Source organism: Myripristis murdjan, chromosome 1 (genome assembly GCF_902150065.1).
Source record: "Myripristis murdjan chromosome 1, fMyrMur1.1, whole genome shotgun sequence".
Classification (NCBI taxonomy): domain Eukaryota; kingdom Metazoa; phylum Chordata; class Actinopteri; order Holocentriformes; family Holocentridae; genus Myripristis; species Myripristis murdjan.
The window spans coordinates 35,598,953-35,619,708 of record NC_043980.1 but is presented as its reverse complement, the minus strand read 5'-3'; the positions used below and the strand labels follow the sequence as shown (position 1 = coordinate 35,619,708).

At 41.4% G+C, this 20,756-nt stretch overlaps 1 protein-coding gene across 1 annotated transcript in view; it reads left to right on the top strand.

Moving 5' to 3' along the window:
- LOC115366837 (sodium/potassium/calcium exchanger 3-like) overlaps positions 1–20,756 on the top strand; it is a 53,290-nt gene that overhangs the window by 28,742 nt on the left and 3,792 nt on the right. Inside the window, exons 3-16 of the mRNA XM_030062489.1 lie at positions 6,300–6,376; positions 10,376–10,450; positions 11,350–11,434; positions 12,666–12,769; positions 15,049–15,123; positions 16,068–16,093; positions 16,195–16,248; positions 16,342–16,475; positions 17,129–17,289; positions 17,999–18,269; positions 19,040–19,206; positions 19,434–19,548; positions 20,105–20,217; positions 20,677–20,742. Of these exons, the coding sequence (XP_029918349.1) occupies positions 6,300–6,376; positions 10,376–10,450; positions 11,350–11,434; positions 12,666–12,769; positions 15,049–15,123; positions 16,068–16,093; positions 16,195–16,248; positions 16,342–16,475; positions 17,129–17,289; positions 17,999–18,269; positions 19,040–19,206; positions 19,434–19,548; positions 20,105–20,217; positions 20,677–20,742 (1,523 nt within the window). The remainder of the gene's footprint in view (positions 1–6,299; positions 6,377–10,375; positions 10,451–11,349; positions 11,435–12,665; positions 12,770–15,048; positions 15,124–16,067; positions 16,094–16,194; positions 16,249–16,341; positions 16,476–17,128; positions 17,290–17,998; positions 18,270–19,039; positions 19,207–19,433; positions 19,549–20,104; positions 20,218–20,676; positions 20,743–20,756) is intronic.

Sequence of the window (20,756 nt, the reverse complement as noted above, 5' to 3'; positions counted from 1 at the left end):
CCTGTTTCTCCTCACGCACCAGGCCGGCATTTTGGTTTGGAAGGGTTGCTGCTAGCTTGTGCCGGCTTGTAACAGTAAATATTAAACACATCCAGCTGTAGCTGTGAGATGGCCGTCCGCTCTGCTGCTTTGTTCCCTCTGTGGCTTTTTACAGGCTGCTCTGCGTTGTGTTACACTTAAGATGTTATTGCAATGGAACATAGTGCAGGGGAGGACTGCATCCACTCAAGCACATGGAGGTGGATGCAAATAGGTCAGCAGACTGGGACAGAACAGGGAGAGGGAGAAGGCAGTGGGAAAGTTGTGAACTGTTCTGTATGTTCTTGTGCTCTCTCTCACAGCTCGCAGTGTGATGCAAAAGGGTGAGAAGGACAGCGTGTTGTGAACCCAGGCATGACCTTAAGCCACAAGTGGCAAGCCTCAAGTCGCTGAGGAAATTTCTAGAGTAGTGCTGTGTAGTAGTTGTGAACATTTGTGCTGTTATTTCTACTTGAGTAGTTTTTACTTGTGCATGTATTATTTTAAACAGAATCATGTGGACAATAAAACCTGGTATTTGGGCAGTGGCAGCCTGGAGAAATGGGCTTGTTAGTGGAAGGTCGCCAGTTCAATCCGTTGGACTGTCAGGAAAAGTCAGGGTGGGGTTAGTGAATGAATGACACCCAGGCCACCCATTGCTCAAACGCCCACAAGCAAGGCATTCAACCCTCAGCTGCACCACTCACCAATGGACTGTGGTTGTATTGGTTAACTCCAAGATGGAGATGTGTATAACTGTGTGAGGATGAAGCAAACCTAGCCATGGCAAATAAAGGAATTTAAAAAACACATTAAAGGAAAAATACACACTAAAACGTTGTTTTTGACATACTTTTAATTTCTGGGTCATTTTTCCTTTTTCATTGGTGTAGTTTTCTTATCTAACAAATCACTGGCCAATTGTAGATGAGTACAATGGAGATTTGAAGGCGAAAGATTTCTCAGATGTCAAAAATGTTAAGGGTAAATTGTTGTCAGCCCCTCCAAATTGAAGAGCAAGAACGTCTTTCTGGACTCACACTATTTCTCGGCCATTCAAAAATTACGCATAGAGAAATCCATTGTAGAAGAGGTAGGGATAACACTGACTAGACCAGAATGTAGTTCAAGCACAAGAGATGTCTTTTCTTGGAAAAAATATCACTGTCTTGCTTCCATTCTGTGCATATATGAGAGAACATATTTGTCCACCTCATGTGAGCATGAAAACATTTACTCAAATTTTCGGGATTTTACTCAACATTTTCCGTTTCCAGCAAGAATTTTTTTTTATATGGCAAAATGCACATAAAATTTTTTTTTGTTTTTTCATCAATTCTTTATTTTGTAAATTATAACACAAAGAACACACAACAAACAACCATACAGATACAAACACACACCATTATAAATCCCTCCCACCACCCCTAAGGTCCCGCCTATCAAATAGGTAACATGGTAACAGGATTAGACAGATTAAAAAATAAAATAAATAAAATAAAACAAACTGTAGAAAAAAGAAAGAAAGAAAGAAAAAAAAAATAGAAGCACATGTAGGCCTACCGTAGATGTGGTTGGGGACAGTGGGTCAGTGACCCGCATGCATGGCATCGATAAAGGAAGACCAGTTGTTGATATTCTGAGCTGTTGCCCCATGCATGTGGGCCACCGACATCTCCAGTCCAGCCAAATCCACCACAGATGATTCCCACTGGAGATATGACAATGAATATGGGGCCTTCCACCTCATGGCTATCATTTTTTTTGGCAGCAGTTAAGCACAGCAGCAGCCAATATTGTTGTTTACTAGATAGGGACAGGGTAGAGAAATCATTCAGTAATAAAATAATAGGGGAATAAGCAATAGATACACTTAAAATAGAAGAAATGTTATCAGCCAGAGTGGTCCAAAATAAAGAGACAGCAGGACATTCCCAAACCATATGAATAAACATGCCGGTAGTTTCTGATGTGCATAACTGGCAGTTAGGGGTTTGTGCTAACTTCATCTTAAATAACTTACTTGGGGTGCAATAAAGTCTGTGCGCGAAAATGTAATTTACCCTTTGGTGGTTGGGGTTCTGAGAGGACAAGGAAATATTTGCCCAAACTTTGTCCCAATTAATTGTGTTGGAAGGAATGGAAAGGTCATGACACCATCGGTTATTGACTTGAAGAGGAACCCCATAAGCACGCAATGGACTACATAGTTGTTGGTAAAAAAAAAAAAAAAAAAAAAAAAATGAAGTACCTGGTAAATTATTACGTTGGCATGAGATTCGACTAGTCTCCATGTAGTGATAAGATGAGAGATTATAGGGCCATAGGTGGATCTACAGGTTTTGAGAGGGATATTGGAATAAATAATATCTTGAAGTCTACGAGGACTAACCAGCTGTTCCTCCAATGGACGCCATGCTGCTTCTGCATCTGGGTTAAGCCAGGTGTAGAGTGCACAAAGAGTAGGAGGCCAAGAGTAAAACTTAAAATTTGGAAGACCCAAACCGCCCGAGAGTTTGGTTCTCTGTAAAGCAGACATTTTTAATCTGACACGTTTCCTTTCCCAACATATTTTGAAGTCAACTTGTGTAGTTGGTTCCAGTAACCAGTAGGAGGCAGTAGTGGGAGCATGGCTCTACAAAAATTAATACATAGTAATGATGGAAACACATGCATGAAAGGAATTTGCGATGGGCATCTAACGCTCTACATCAGACTCTACCTGTTTAAGGCTTTTATTATAATTATGAGAAACAGTGGCTTGTAAGGACGGAAATATGGATAAGCCCAGATATTTAAAATTTTGGACAAACCGAATATTTGGCATCATGGCATCATTCAACGGGAGGAGGGCAGATTTGGTCCAATTGATTTTGTATCCAGATATCCCACCAAAGTCTTCAAATATGATTAAGAGATGTGGGGCCCTATCTTGCGCCAGACTCCCTAAACCCGCTATTTGCGGATTTAGGATTTAGGAAGAGGCGTTCCCCCGTAAAATTGCTATCTTGTGCACCTCCCGCTATCCGCAAAACACCTCCGCTACCCGCTATATTATGTATAGGCGTGTTTTGGGCGTTACGCCAGTTAAACCAATCAGTGTGCCAGGTGCCATTGCCTTTAAGGGCAGGATGCGCTATCCTAAATCCTAAATCCTAAACCCGCGATGGAGAGAGGGAGGTAGATTTTCTCAGGGCTTCTACTGAGGCTAAAGCAAGGTGGCTTTATATACATATTATATATTATATTATAGGCGAGTTAATTCGGGAGATGGAGCCACATGTGTCCAAGTGGACATGTCACAAGGTTGTACTGATTGAGTAAAATCCCCGGCCACACCACACACACACAAGAGGCAGAGGTGGAACTATGTGTAAACTAATTTATTGACAAGGTAGATTGGGCAAATAAAATATTAAAATAATAATAAAAATATAGCACAGCTGCTGGCTTATGTTAAAACAATAAAACGTGCTGGCGTTAGTGTCCAATTAAAACAGTCTTTCCTCTAAACAGTCTATATGAGTAATATACTCAGTCCATTCCGGCGGCGTCCCGGTATCAGTCCGACCGTGTGTGTGGTGAGGCTCCGTCGGGGTGCGCATTGAAGCCGCCTGGGCGCGCTCTCCTAACAGCCCAAACTTTAGGGATAGCGGATAGCGGGTGGTCAGGACCACCCGCTATCCGCTATCCCTAAAGTGTGTGCGCAAGATAGCAACTTTAGGGATAGCGCATGAAACACGCCCACGACGCACCTCCAGGCGCAAATGATGCAGTCGGCATAACGGATAGCGGGTAGCGGGTGGCACAAGATACCGTTTAGGGATAGCGGAAGCTCCTAAATCCGCAATTTGCGGGTAGCGGGTAGTGGCAGCGGATAGCGGGTGGCACAAGATAGGGCCCGTGGGGTTGAGTGAACCGCATCACCAAGGTAAAGTATAATATCATCACAATAAAGAGAGATGTAGTGGTTGGTATTATGGACTGTAATTGGAGTGTGGGATGTGACTGACGCACAGCTTGAGCTACTGGCTCTAAGGATAGAGCAAATAATAAAGGTGAGAGGACGCAGCCTTGTCTAGAGCTACGAGAGACAGGGAAAAACAATGAACAGAGGCTACTGGTCATGACCATAGCAGAGGAAGAGTACAGCACATGGAGTTTTTATGGCAGAGGAAGCATCGATGATACGCAGAAGTTTACGGACATTATCCGAGGATAGACGAGATTTTATAAAGCCTGTTTGATCTGGATGTACAAGTTTACACATTAGGGGCTCAAGTCTAAGGGCCAGCACTTTCGCAAATAGTTTCACATCCGCATTCAACAGTGATATGGGACGGTAATTTGAACAGCATATAAAAAAGGGTTGACGGAAACACAGCCACTACCAGTAAAATCTCTCGATACGTTGTATTGGCTCACTAATTGCATTTGCTACAAGAAATTTGCTTTATATTTTCCTCAAAGCATCGTGAATCCACAGGTGTTCCCAACCTTTGAAAGCCAGTTGTTTTGGTTCTGTGCTCCTTAGTTTTCCCGTGCACTGTGAATATATAACGTGCAGTCAGTTATCCTCCTCAGAGCCACCAGATGCTGTAATTGTTAGTATCAGCATCAGTTTTGTGGATACCGGGAAAGCCAGCTGTAGTTGGTAGCAGCTGTGCAGTGTTACCCATAGTCAGGAAGATTACTTTTTGCAAAGTTACTCACAGTTGTGGTATGAAAGGAACTTGGAGAACTTTTGCATCATCCACCTCACCAACATGCTGTAGTTGGACAGTGTCCTGCTGGCTCCACCGGCAGAGCATGTATCATTAAGGCTAAGTTTTTGTCGAAACGGCCCAGATTTGATTTCAGCCTGAGCCCTTGGCTGCATGTCATCCCCTCTCTCTGCCCTGTCTCCCACTAACGTGACAATCCCATAAACAATAACAAAAAATATAGAGAGATTTATATAAAAAATAAATAAAACATGCGGTAGTGATATGGCTTGGGCTGCCAAGTGTGGAGTCAATTGAACAGAAAGACAATCTCATTTGTATTAAGCAGGCTTATGATGTTATTGTTTGGTTTTCCGTTTCTGCAGGACGTTCTTTTCACATAAACACGAATCAGAAAAAAGTTATGACATTTGAATTTAAATATGCTTAGTATGTCGTGCAGAGCTCCAGTGTGCGCCTTGACTGTTTTTGTCCTCCAGAGGCCTACTCGCCTGCAGAATCCTCAAGTTGTCCGTTTTTTTTTTTCCCTCACCAAGACGTTTTCTTGAATATTTATTGTATTGATGAATAAAATATTCAGATTCAGATTTTGATTCTGACATTTGGCGCACCAGATGCTAGCAATCATTAGCATTAGCCTAGCTGTCTGACTGGTGCCTGGCTGGCCTTTCCGAAGAGAAGGTGGTGAAATGTGGAACAGATGTTAGCAGCGGCCCGTGAATGGGCTGTTGATTGGTGCAGGATGATGGGGGCGACTTGATGCTTGAGGGTTGAGAGGCAAATATTGCTCAAGCCAAGGGCCTGTCGCTGGTTTTGGCTAACAAGAGGGGACGGGGGCTGAGGAGAGGGGAAGACGTCAAGGAGCCGCGGGGAGGGACGGAATAACTCAGGCCACTTCTTGAGCCAAACTTTCTCCTTTTCACTTTGTTTTGTTTTCTTTCACACTCGGCGAATTTTCCCTCACTCTTCCGTTCTTTCTCTGTCCTGTTCCTTCTTTCACTCGCTTGCACACAGTTGCGCTCTTGCTCAATGGCACTCTCATGCAGAAAAGAGTTTGCAAATTACAGTTAAACTCCCACCCCCTTCTTTCTCTCTTTCTCTCGCTCTCCTCTTGTGCTCTTCATCCCTCTTGCCGTACCCTAAATATCCCTTGCTCTATTTTTACAATGCTCTCTCTCCTCTTTGCCCTCGCTTTGTCCTCTCCTAGCGCTCACTTTTTCCATTTCCCTATTCTCTTGTCGCTCTCTGAGGAAGTATGCACACTCATATACAGTCCTTGGCAGGGCACAGTTGGACTGCCACACTCACGTGTGCACACACACACACACACACACACACACACACATACACACAGACAAGGTGCTTTTGGGTTTGCTCCTTGTCAGGTCAATGTGCTTGCGTGCTCATAGAGCTGACCTCTCTGCTGGGCACTGAAAATGTGTCCGCTTTGTGACAGTCTGTGAAAGACACATACACAAACGCACACACACACACACACACACACACACACATGCACACACACACGTCTATATAACGTGATGTTTCTCTCTCTTCCAGCTCTGCATGAGTTCCCAACGGATCTGTTCACACACAAAGAGAGGACAGAGGGAGCTGTGGCCCTACACGTCCTGTGTGTAAGTTTACCTTGACCTGTGTGAGTGTGCATTGGTGTGCATGTGTGTGCATGGGCGTATGAGAGTGGGAAAGAGAGATGCAGTGTTCTGTTACTGTTTAAGCAAAACCTTTATAATATATATATATATTTTTTTTTTTAATTTACAGCAGTCCCACCTCAAAGGTCAAGCTCTCTTGCAAAAATACATTGCAGCCAAATGGAGGCAATAACAATGTTTTAATTTTTCGGTAGGTAGTAAGGCTAAACAAATGGTGCTGGAGTCCAGACTCTCTGGCTGAGCAAGACAACAGCTCCTGTTCTCTCAGCATCTCCTCTCCTCTCCTCTCCCTCATGTCAGCACTGTTATCACTTTATTTATGACCCATACATGCCGATTTGAAACATTTCTGTGTGGTGCTGCAAACACGGTGGAAGAGATATAGGCCAAAAGGGAGGCACAGAGGTGGATGGAAGGAGAGCAGTCAGAGAAAAGGGAGGGAGCAAGAACAAGCAGTGTGAAAGTGAAAGAGTAAGAAGATTGTAAACCTAGATTTGCAAAACTCTCACACACTCTCGCACATGCGCTCTTGGTTCAGCACAGTAGTGCTTGACTGCCCTAGCCTTAACCCCTAGCCCCTGGAAAAAGGAATAAGAGAGAAATGTATGCAGGAGTGTGTGCAGTTACACACATGTAATTGTATGCACTTATGCATGTGAATGTGTGTGCAGAAAAGGAAAGGTGGACTTTGAGAGTTGCCAGGATACAGATGATGAAAGCAGACTGATAAAAGTGAAAGGAAGCAATAATTTTGAGAAATGATGGTTGGAAAAAAGACAAAGTTTTTCATGTAAATCTCTAAAAGGATGGTAATTCCAGTTAAAAACAATGATTTTCTTATTTAGTATTGTTTTTCAATACAGTCTCACAAACACCACAAGTTCCTAAAAGTCAGTAAGCGTAATGAAATGGAGATTTAGGGGCTGCATTTTCTAGAGTGATGCATTCCAGCAGGGCTGGGTGGGCTTTAGTTCCCCTCCAGGGTAACAATATTGTCTGGGTCCTGGTAAGACCAACCAACTGTCCAGCAAAGGGAAAATATCCTGCTTGTTGCAACTGAAATAGATACGAGATTAGTAGCGCTTACTTAGTCGGTGTTCTGGTTGGATCACTCCTCTCTTACATGTGAAAGTAGCTTTTTAATCCTCAGCAAGACTGCTGATTGGCGTCTCTGCATAGAAGGCACCTCAGATTCTCACAGTTTCATGGCGTTTCCACCAACCAATGATGACAATAAAAAAATAATGAAAATGTACATATTTTAGTTCACCATCCCTTTAAGACACCATTCCATTGGCAGTCTTGCGCAACTGTACCACTACATTATGATAGTGTGTTCCCCTTATAGCACCATGTAACCACAGCATTGTAGATCCCATATGGAATATGAGCACCATATTGCATTCCCTTTCTTTCCTCTAAACCACAAAATGAACTGTGGCCATTAAGCCATCCCACAGACCTCCCAGTCCTCCTACAAATATCAGCTTCTTGTGGGTTCCTAGGTCACCATGAGCCCCTTCCTCCATCTGCATTTCTAGCTGCATTTCTTGACTCAGGCATATTCATGGCCACCTCCCGTCTGCATGGCCAACTGGCATGGCCCGGCAGGGGTCAATATGTGGATCATTTAATAAATGGAGGTCAGGCTACCTTCGCTGTATCACGGCTGGTTCAGGGTCGGCAGAAATGTTCTGGTGCATGAGGACCCATGTTGTGCTGCTCTCGTGTGTCTCTGGGGGCTGACTGTAATGGAAGCCCATGCCAGCAGTGCAGCATCTCCAGGGAACTTGCTGTGCATACACAGAACACACCCAGACCCCACGAATGGACCATTTCACCAGTCACATGGACTTTTCCAACGCCATATAGGCAATGTCAGTACTTACAGTGCACTCGCTCTCTGAGCTTTCCTTTTCGTGCTGCAGAAGGGCAATTGAAAGTAACCTTTTCAGAATTCTGGGGTATGAAAAAAAAAACCTGCTAAAATATATATCATCACCAGCCACTTTCCTGCTATTTCTAACCTTTTAATATGATGTACTGTAGCAATGTCTGTGCCATTTCATGCCTGCTTTTATTGTGCCCTCTGCTGCGAACCACATAGGCTATGGAATATTTTTAGCAAGGGCAATCATGCTGCCACAGAAAGCTAATACCTGCAGAGTATATTTTTCTAATGCTGTAGAATGTTTCCACTATTCCGTATTTGGATAATACAGAAGATCTATTTAAAAATAGATTTCAACAGCAAACACTATATCGCCATTTGTAATACTAGAACTGAATTTATTAGAAAAACTGTAACCCCCCAACTCCTCCTGTGACCCTGAAGTTCAAAAGATGACAAGAAAAAAAGGCCATATTGTTAATGGAAAATTGTCATTGATCAAGTGCGTTGCATTGGATTTAGCCAGAATAGAGGAAACCATCCAGCGCTTAGTGTTACAGCTTAATTGTGCTGTTTTAATGTCTCAATATTTTATTTCCAAGGGCTGTTCTCTTGAAGGCTGTATCGCTGACCCCCCTCTGACTCCACAGAACTCATTAATGCCGGCGTCATCACTTCTCAGAAAACCTCTCGAAAGCTGTTATCCAACCCAAGACTTCAGGGCTGACAGATGCACAGACATAACACGAGCACAAATGCAAACAAATCGACAGATGCACACTTACTTGTTCGCACACTGGCACACGTACACACACATGTGGTGACATGCACCCAGCTAGTCTTGAGATAGTGATGAAGTCTGTTGTTTCGCCTCGCCTCCATCTCTACCACAAATCCAGGGCAAGATTAAAACCTCTTATTGGGATTACAAGTGACCTCTGACCCCCATTTTCCCTAAATTAACAAATCTGACGCTTATGACACGACTCTCCCTCATACACACAAACACCCACCATGTGGCCTCTCCTTAGTTCTCATCTCAGGCGTTTGAGAGTTGACTCATGTTCCCACTTGCTTGCTCGCTCATTCTTTCTCACCATATCAAACACAGAAATTAGTGTATGCACATTCCAAGCAGATCTATGCAAATCACTACTGAGCAAAAGGAAAAAAAAAAAAAGGACTAATGGCGCTGTGGATCCTGCTCTCGGTCTCAGCGCAGGCCTTTGTCAGGCTTCGATAGTGTCAGGACTCGGTGTGAGCTCATCCATTGTTCAGTCCTTTGTCTGTCTGTCTTTTGTTGTCGCTATCTGACATTTTCTTTCTTGATTATCTGCATCGGCCCTTCTTCCCTCACCCTGTCCCAGTTTCTCTCTTTTGCTCTGTGTTGGATGTATTATGTGATGCCAGCGAAAGGTTGCGTGTGATTGGTGTCACTGCAGTGATACACCAGGCGCACAAATGTAATGTACAGTAGTGAACACACTTCATACTGTAGATCATTTTGAGGTTTAGTCATGCCATGGCAAGACTTGGTAGAGGATCTGGTAGGATTTTCACCACTTTGGCTTGCACTCAGCATTTTTTTTTTTTTTTTTTCACGTGTCAGATGACATCATCTGTCTCATTGTGTCAGTCAACTCCAAGGTCTGTCTTTGTGGGCTCCAAACCATTCAGAAAGAATGCTTAAATAGCAATCTAAGTTAAGCTAAATTAAGTTAAAAGTTTTTTTAAGTGTTTTTTTTTTTTTATGCCAGCATGGTGAAGACTCAGTTTCTCACCTAAAAATGGAAAGTCTCTGTTCCCTCAGTAATAATACACTGAATTTAAAAAAGATTAGATGTTTTTTTTTTTTCTTGGCAATTTATACAGAAATTGAATGTGATTATAATTTCGCTATACATTTCTGAGGGTACAGATGCATCTTCTGCAAAGTTGTATGGAAATTTGTAAATAAAAACCAGGAGGAAAACAAGGAAGTTGACTAATTACAGAATACCAATAAATTGGAATGAACTGCACAGCTAGAACATGTCTTTGACAATATTTCTTGCTCTCACATTTCACAGGCCATATACATGTTCGCAGCCCTCGCCCTCGTCTGTGACGACTACTTTGTCCCCTCCCTGGAGAAGATATGTGAGGTATGTGTGTGAAACAGCAATCGGACGCAGCTGAAACAACAACAGACACTTCAACTGCAAATAAAATGTCCTCTTTAATCAAGTGCTGAGCATTTAAAAGTTTTTCAGAATCCAGGCTTCCATTCCAACCCAATTAAAAGAGCATCTTCCAATCACTACTGGGATACCAAGCGTCATGTGTGTCCCTGAAGCTCTGCCTTTTCTCTTCTTTGAACAGTACATTATGCTTGATGATTCCTCATGTTGAAAAAAGACAAACTATAAAACTGAAGCAATGTTCAAAATAGCATGCTGTGTGACTCCAGGCTTTATAGTGATACACACTGAGACTGGTATTGTTCTCATAGTTAACACAGACATATCAAGGGTGGAAGTAGCTAATTACATTTACTCATGTTAGCGTAAAAGAGAAGCTTTTGTTTGTTTTGTACATTTTAAATATGTTTTTAAGTCAGTAATTGTAGCTTTTTTATTGAAATATATTAGACTGATACATTTGCAGAAAACAGATTTTGTTGAGCATCAGAAACTAGAGCAGGTCAGTCAACAGAGAGAAGAGTCATTTGGATTTACTTTGTACACTTTTTTTTGTAATATTTTTTTCCGGTTAAAATAATCCACTTTGTGCTCTTGTCCTTTTTAGAACTGCGTGGAAAATATGTCGTGTGATACTGTTCTCTTTTCTAAGAGTAACTCACTTCTCATCCCCGTCCTCCTCTTTGTTGAATGCAGAGGCAGGAAGTGAGATACAGCAGCAAGCTTTTGTGGATCTTTATCATCAGGCGAGCAGGGGTCAAGGATCCTATTGTTGGTCTAGGTGTGCCGGATTGGATTTGCTGACTATAGTGGATACTTCCTATTGATCATTTCTCTCTTATTGTTCCACCCTTGACCCGCAGCGCCTCCACCTCAGTGAGGATGTAGCGGGAGCCACCTTCATGGCCGCTGGCAGCTCTGCTCCTGAACTCTTCACTTCCGTCATAGGTAACGCACGCTTCCCCTCTCGCTCACCTCATCCATCCTCTATTCCAGCCATCAAAACATGGCACAATAACTGCGTCAGGGGGGATTCATGCATGCCTTTTAGCGGGTGCTTTAATGCTTTTATCCCTAGAGACTGGCAGTACACAAACATAGGCTTTCAGTATACTGAATCACATTAAAGTCATCTTATATAATACGCACTGGAGAATTGCTGGTGAGGGGTAAAGGCCATGTTTTCCTTTCTTTTTCCTCTTCTGTTTTTTTTTTTTTTTTTTTTTTTTTTTTTTGCTTTTGCTTTGATCACAAGTCTGTGTTAATGTAGCGTATCTTTGTGAACTAAACATAAAGGAGGAACGACAATATGAAGTGCATTCACTTCAAAGGCCAGACCGTCACATACATTATTGTATGGATGCAGAGTAATTTCATAAGTTCTCATATCTTGTTAAACAAAACTAATTTAAACGTATCTGTCTAAACTTTATTTAAAAAAAAAAAATGTATTAGGACAGACATCTTACAAAGATCTGGTTTAGAAAAAATAAATTAAAAAGCTGTAACTTCACAAGTAGACAAAAAAAAAGCAAAAATAAGATTTTTTGTATCTTTTCCATCTGTAATCAGTTTCAGTGTGTCTATGTTCTAATTGAATTCTGTTAAGAAAACCTTTATATTTGGGGAACATTTAGAAAACTTTGCCTTGTGAATATGAAATGTTACTGTAAAAATCATAGAAAATCATAATCATACAGTCGTAGACCAAGTGCTCAATATTACAATAATTTAACTTTTTCATTTTGCCTTATTTTTTGCTCACAAATATATAATGACCAGACTTTAGAGCAACAATATATGAATAACACATCTTTGACCATTGAGACAGATGGAACCTTCTGATTTTCATGCAAAGATAAGCATATTTTTTACTTGAGCTACAGCCTGTGTGTGTATGTGTGTGTGTGTGTGTGTGTGCGTGTGTGTGTGTGTCTGTGACCAGTGTGGCTGAGCTGTTGAACATATGTTGCAACAGTTGTGTGTCATCTGCTTGTCAGCACTGTAATACTGAGCTGCTCCGTCACTGGATATGTCATCTACAACACATCGTCTGTGGCTGATGTGAAAAGAGAGAGTGCTGCATTTATAATGTGTTCTGCCGTGTGTATGTGTGTGTGTGTGTGCACATGTTGGTCGCTGTGCGTGTGTGTGTTTGTTTTGTTCATTCTCTCCCCAGGGGTGTTCATCACCAAAGGTGACGTGGGGGTTGGGACCATCGTGGGCTCGGCTGTCTTCAACATCCTCTGCATCATCGGCGTGTGCGGCTTCTTCGCCGGCCAGGTATGATGTCATAGCGGCATTACTCTGCCACCGCCGAGTCCACCGCTGACCTGGTGGCATTTTCACAGGCTACAACAGACGGCCAAATGTCACCTTTTAAATATTCAACCACATAAACACAGGCTGCTAGTACATAAATGTACTCATGCATACATGCATGTGCTTACATATAAATATGCACCACACAAATAAACATTTATGCGCTCACTGTGTCCATGTCTGTTGCTCAAAAATACTGCCTCACAGCATCAAACTTTAAGAGTGTGTTGGTTTCATTCTGTGAACTAGCTGCTGCCCACAAATCTTTAAATGTGTCAGTTTTGCAGAGTTTCCACGCACAAGTGTGCTCTTGGTGACCGTGGGCTAAAGGCGTCTTGAATCTGTCAATCATCCAATATGTGAATGTTTATTCTAATGGAAATGATATCAGTCATGGGTACAGCTGCACCTAACAGTTATTTTCATTGTCATTTAATCTATTCATTCTTTTTTCAGTTAATCAACCAATAATTTTGTCTATAAAATATTAAAAATAAGTCACCAGAGCCAACATCAATATTTTAAAATTACTCACTTAGTCAGACCTGCAAGCAAAAAAATCCAAACTATTCCTTTTATAAATATATGAAATGGAGAAAAGAAAGGAAAGCATAGCATTTTTTTTACTATGTAACCAGCAATTGTTTTGCATATTTACTTTATAAATTATTAAAAGGATCGGTTACCAAATTTACAATCGATTACATTTCTGCTGATTGACTAATCAGTTAATTAACCAATTGTTTCAGCATTAATCATGGGGAACATTTTATTTCCATAATCCTGATGAGGGCTATGTGCCGTAACATGCTGGTTTTAACAAATACAATTCTTCTTCCTTCTTTTTCTACAACTGTTGTTTTTCCAAGTATTGCTAATTATTCCATGCACCTTGCTTTTTTGGGATGAAGTTGCCCCAGATCATCAGTTGAACATTTTATTACCATAATAGAGACACTTTGTCTTTATTGTATTTATTTCGAACATTTTGACTGCTTTCCAGCGGCTCAGTGTTCCCTGGGGCGTCAATATAGTTCAACATGTCCCATCACTGATTTGACAGTTTATGTGAAGAATATTATAGCACAGATTTGAATTTTCTCAAAGTGCTACACTCCTTAGTTCTGAAAAACAAAAAGGTGCACAGGGATGATGTTCTACAACTGACGGCACACTCCTGCGCTGAGCCATACTGAAAAGTTTCTGTTTTGATATTTTCCTTGCAGGAGTCAGTATGGGGGTTTCTTTCATTTTCTCCTCTCTCATCAATCCAAGCCAGCCACATGTGCAGCATCAAATCAGCATACACAGAATAGACTAGTATTTTTTTTCCCCATCAACATCCTTAGTTTGGTGTGCTGCATGAGACCCAGAGCTAATATAATAATACTGCTGCTCCTGTCTGATTCTATCTGACACACCAGGGACCGGAGAGGGCCTCACATGGAAATGAGCATAATACGAGGATAAGCTGTATGCTCCAAAAAAATATATGCACTGGACTCCAAATAGTGATGCAATCGCAGATTGTGCATTATGTAATAATAGTGAGATAGGGAGAGCGGAAGACAGGGAGCAGAACGGGGTTTGGACGGATTGGAGGGCATTACCCGCAGGCAAATCATCCTAATACTCTCAAGTTCAAACATTCCACCACACTACTGTTTATCACTATTGGCTTTGCTATCTATAGCCAATTTCTTCTGCAAAGCACTAATATACAATGTAATACTAGTGGACACCGGAGCTTGCAGTGTCCTCACTGTGGGTAAATTTGAGACAAATATTTTGCAGCATTAGTGTTTAACTTTGCCCTCTCTTTCTCAGCACCAATTGATTCCACAGCTGGGAGTGGCACATTCAAGATTTGACTTCTGACCCACCACTTGTGCATACAGTATGCACGCTGTGTGGGAAGGCCGGGATACTGAGTGTTGCCGCGTTAGTCATGGAATTGTGGGCTCCCGCTTTGTATCTGATTACATAAGGTCAATAAACACACCGGCACCTTTTCCACGGAGGATCGTGGCTTTCACTTGGCTTTTTCTGTGACCGCGATCCATTGGGTCAGCTCAAGCGCTCCTACGTCTATATATCAGTATGGTAATGAAGTCAGAGGCGTTTTTGTTCCCTGCTGCTGCATAACCTCAAGCAAGTGTTACTATGAGAATGTGTGAATCAGTGCTGCATACTTATTTTTGTACCTATGTAAGACTTTGTGTTTGTCTTTCTGCTTGCAGGCAGTGAGGCTTTCTCATTGGACACTACTCCGAGATTCCATTTATTACACGTTCTCTATCATAGCCCTCATTGCGGTAAGGGTTTATACACACACACTTACAACACACACACACAAGTGATTGCAGAAACATGCAGGACCAATAGCCCTTACTGTAGAACACATTGAGCCAATTAGGAAATGCACTTAATGGTTCTCAATTTTTGGTAACCATTTCCTATTTGCAGTTGCTGCCTTGCAGCATTGCAGAGATGGTAGGATGTGTAAAACACACAGGCATGTTTCCAATAACATTTTATATACATTTTCTCCCACCGACTTATTCAATCATGGAAAAGCTTCTTGTTGCAAATTCTTGAGAAAATTAAAATGCTTTTGCTGATTTGATTTGACAGTCGTTATTTGGTCATAAAGGTTTTTAAATAATGTGTGTTTGGTTGTGTGGTATGAATATATATCCGTGGAGTATCAGGAATGTCATCATAACTGTATTTCACAAGAGAGATGGAGATAGTGCAAGAAAGAGAGAGAAAAATGCAGACAGAGAAAAAAAAGGAGGAGAGGGAGGGAGATTCCGCTGGTCCCACTTTTAATATGGCACAGATGCCACAGACAACATCACTGACTCCAATTAGCCTAACAGTCTGCCAGCCAGCAACAGCGCTCTTTCACATCAAATACACAAAACAGGCACACAAACTCAAATTACTGTGATTCAGCTGTGTGTCATAGAATAATCTCGGATGTTACATATTAAGCGTTCAATATGCCACATAACAAATCTTATAAGTGACTAGAGAAAAAAAGCTTATGTTTTTTTTTTTTTTTTTTCTAGTGACTTCCTGTCTCAGGATTAGATGGTAATGAATCCAGAGGTCAGGGTGTGACCCCTTTCTGGCTCTCTGAGCTCTGGATCAGTCTTGCCCCCTAGTGGAGAAGATATGTTATTGCAGATACGATTGAACTCCCAATTATTGCATTGAGCCCCACTAAATGTTTTTTTTTTCTTTGTCACTACAGTTCATCTACGATGAGAAGGTGTCATGGTGCGTAGTGACATTTTCTATAGCAGTCTTGATTACTATCAGATGTTAATACATATCAACCATTGTACAGTTTTTACTGACTTTGTGTGTGTTGGGTCCAGGTGGGAGTCTCTTGTTCTGATTCTCATGTATGCCATCTACATCCTTATCATGAAGTGAGTACCAGCCTTCAGCCAAGTGATTGCATTTCACTACTGTTTTTTTTAAGTGCTGCCTCCTTCAATAGCCTTGTTTTGTTCAATACACAGGTTTAACGGCAGGGCGCAGCGCTACTTCGACCGTCGGAAGAAGAGCTCGGTGAATCTGGCCAACGGGCTGACAGGAAGCACTGATCTGGAGGATAACGTCACATGTGACGCTACTACTGTCCTGCTTAAGAAAGGTAACAGAAGCTGTGGCACTTGTGATGGTCGCATCACTGGGTACACTTTTTTTTTTTTTGCGTGTGTATGTGTGAATTGTGATACATGCAATGTTAAAAATATTGTTTCTTCTTATGTCTCTATGGGATACATGTACGCATTTCTTTAGCCAAGAAGATAGATCAAAATGAGATGCAATCATCAGCAACTTGGTCTCAAATGTGTGCCATTTAGTTACACAATGCCTGTCTTCCCATCAGCCTGCGTTGCTGTGTGACAGCATAATTTCCTGTCTGTGATCAAAAAAAGTGAAATCTGCCTGCCTATCTGCACATGCTTCCTTTGTGTCTTCTTCCAGGCTCAGTTAGCCTGTCAGTGCCTTAAATGTCACCCACCACTACATCTAATTTTATTTGAAGGTGCAGCCTACTGTTAGATATTATTGATACTGGTGCACTGTCATTTCACATGTCATGATATTTGCTTTTATTAAGACGAGTCTTTCACTGTCAGCAGGCTCTGCTGCCACTATCAGTGTACGTTTTACTGAACACCAACCAAACTATTCAAATCCAATGCAGAATTTAAGGCTGGAAACAGTGTGAAAGTTTAACCTAGACATATTGAAGTGTTGCTGTAAAACAGTCAAACCTTGCCTGATATGTTTCCTCAGCTAACTTCCACTGTAAGCCATCTGTGCTGATGGTGGATGAGCTGCTGTCTGCCTACCCCCACCAGCTGTCTTTCTCCGAGGCTGGCATGAGGATCATGATCACAAGCCACTTCTCCCCCAGGACCCGCCTCACCATGGCATCGCGCATGCTCATCAATGAGGTAAACACACCCTGGAGGATGCATGCAGGCACGTACAGTACATTTGGAGTGTTGGGGATGCTGTGTTGAAAGTCTGCTTCCTCATGTTGTGGCTGAACTAAAGAAAAGCTCCCCTCAAGAAGAATATAGTTTTGTTAACTCAAGTTATGTTCAAATAACTTTGTTTGGTCATCTGTGTCTGCAATAGCATCAGGATGTTAATAATATTTGAAATAAAGTGCACAGAATTTTCACTGTGGCTCCAACAGCTGCCTGCCAGAAACTACAGACTTTGCAAAAATGCTGATTAAATAACTTTATCTGGATCTGTCACAAGAAGAAGTGAAAGTAAATTGAATTATAACTCCTACATTTTTACTCAGGCACCTGTCTGCCAGTGACTGCAGTCTGGACGTAAATCCAAACCAAACAACCCAATTCTTCACAGAAAAAATGGAAAACTAATTTTCTTTCTTTCTTTCTTTCTTTCTTTCTTTCTTTCTTTCTTTCTTTGTAAACCACAAAACACTCAGTAGAGCACACACTTTACCAACCCTCCATAGGTCATTCATAACTTTAAGAGATATCCTGTTAACCAACAAACAATCAGACAAACTAAATGAGTGAAAACATAACCCTGTATTACTTTGCTGGTGGAGTTAATAACAGGGCTTTGTTCACCTTTGACTTGTACCAATGAGACTGTTTAATGTCCTGTAAATGTTTACAGAGACAGAGGCTGATCAACACCACTGAGACTCGGGTCAACCGCATCACCAACGGCGACTCCGACTCGGCCGTCAGGGTTCAGGAGAGGCGGGGTTTGGAAAATGGGATGGGAGGGATCGAAAGAGGGCTAAATGGCCGGTGCAGAGCTCAGGGGATGGAGTCTGGGAACGAGACAGAGAACGAGAATGAGGACAATGAGAACAATGAGAATGATGAGGAAGGAGAGGGCGAGGATGACAATGATGGACCTCTGGTGCCTTTCAAAGTACCAGGTATCGTACAGTATTGCATATTTGACTGTAATGTTTTTGTAGGATCATTTCTTTGTTTTGAGAAATCTTTGTTTGCGTGGCAGATCCTTAAAAAGTTTTAATTTCATTTCATTTTTAGAACTATTAGGACTTAAAGGTCATTAAACAGTATCAAATGGAATTACAATAACGAGGTCTTAATTTCATCATAAGCATGTTATCTAATTCCAGTTATCCATTTCTTTTAAGATAAATCAGGTTTTTCTGCATCAAATTCAGCAACTCTGATTTCAAACTCTCAGCCAGCTGAAATTAATACTTCCTTTATACTGACTTGCTACACTTACCTGTTGGGAAAATCCCCACTTACTTTATATTTACCTTATATTTGCCTATACTTACAGACAGGAAGAAATCTAAGAGAAACTTTTCATTCAATCAAATGTGATCTGTCCATAATCAGTCTTGAATTTTATTAAAAATGCATGTTAAAGACATTAAATTAAACTTTTATGCCTGTAAACATCCCATTTTAACATCACAGTCTACTTTTTGGTAATTTATTTTTGGTGGAAATACATTCTTGAAAACTTAACAAGTTAATAAAAGTAGACGAGGCAGGTTTACAGCAAGTGAATACACCAGAAAAATAAGATATAACATTTCATCAAAGAATAACTGTTTAGTGACATAAGTGACTGTGACTTATCTAAGGGTGGGGTTTGTTCCACAGAATATTTAACAAAAACATTATTACGACTATGCTTCTCTCTCCCACTGTCTCCTGTCAGCGGGGGTGTGTAACAAGCTGAAGTGGCTGAGCATGTGGCCTCTGTGCCTGCTTCTGTTCTTCACCGTGCCCAACTGTGCCAAGCGGCGCTGGGAGAAGTGGTTCATGGTCTCCTTCCTCATTGCCACCATCTGGATCGCTGCCCTGTCCTACATCATGGTCTGGATGGTCAGTCCAGTCTTTACTCCCTAACATGTTGTCAACACATGTTGTGGTCTCCCATGCTCGTTTCATGAAGACTAATAACGTATTTCAGTCTCCTAAGCTCATAGGTGATGATCGGTGCATTCATGATATTGTGCAGTGCTTTGGTTAAAGGTTGATAAATTAGTTTAAGAAAAACAAGCAGTTTATTTGTTTTACAGTAATTATTGTGTCATTCTGTTTGGTGTTAGGTGACTGTGATTGGCTTTACTCTTGGCATCCCTGATGTCATCATGGGCATTACCTTCCTAGCAGCAGGCACCAGTGTCCCAGACTGCATGGCTAGTCTTATAGTGGCACGGCAAGGTATGCACACACACACACACACACACACACACACACATAAAACTGATGAGTTTGTCTCCATTACAACATGATATCCATGGCAAGAGTAAAGGACCATACCTGTGTTTTTACATGTTCTAGCCCGTTTATTACACTGCAGCATACTTTCCAACAGGGAAGCAACACAAGATGTATCTTTTGCAAAACAATGTGGACATTAAGCTAAATTCACACAAAGATGAAGTAACAAAAATAAACCTGGGAGGGATTTTCACACTGATGGAACATTTATCTCAAGTAAGTTTAAATTTTCTGCAAGCTGATTTCCATACTGTTCTAAAATAAATGGAAACAAATTCAAACTTTTAAAATAGTTTGTTTTGTTTGAGAGAAAGACCAACTGTAAATGGGCCGCAACATGCAGAAACACCAGTATGGTCCTGAAATGATTGTTCAGTTTGAATAAAATAAAGTGAAAAGCTGTAAGAGTGTTTGTGCACAGCAGAGTATTGCCTGTCATAGTTCTGTCATAGTTGACTGTATACAGACCTTGACAGTGTTCCTCTCTTTGCCTCAGGTCTGGGAGACATGGCCATCTCCAACTCCATAGGCAGTAATGTCTTTGACATCCTAGTAGGACTGGGCTTGCCTTGGGCACTGCAAACACTCTGCATTGACTACGGTTCCAACGTGAGTGACTCTCATCTCACCCACAGGAGATTCTGCTGGACTTAGATAAGAATAGAACAGAGCTGGGTTTGTGAAGGGTAGGAGCAATAGTTTATAGTACACCATGCAGAGTTATAAGGAAATTTAGGATAGCGGTTGTTGACTAATTTACCTGCACAGTGACTGTAGGGGCACTGCACAGTGTATCACCTCAGAGTTTGACAAGATTTCATCATTAAATATGTAATCCTTTGTGTATCAGGGCTAAATGTTTTTCCCTGATTTTCAAGGCTTTTTGTCCAGAATTTTAAAAACATGAATTTGATTTTTTCACCTCTTATTTAGAACCATGACAGCATATTGTGCATAGAAAATAAAGAGCAGTAATGACCAATTGATTTTAGATGACAGTAGCACACATATGCACTATTTTTGGTTTTTTTTTTTTTGGCTCATAACACTGCATGTCTGTGTCCTCAGATTCATCTAAACAGTAGAGGACTCATATTCTCTGTTGGTCTCTTGCTGGCCTCAGTATTCCTCACAGTAAGTACTATACT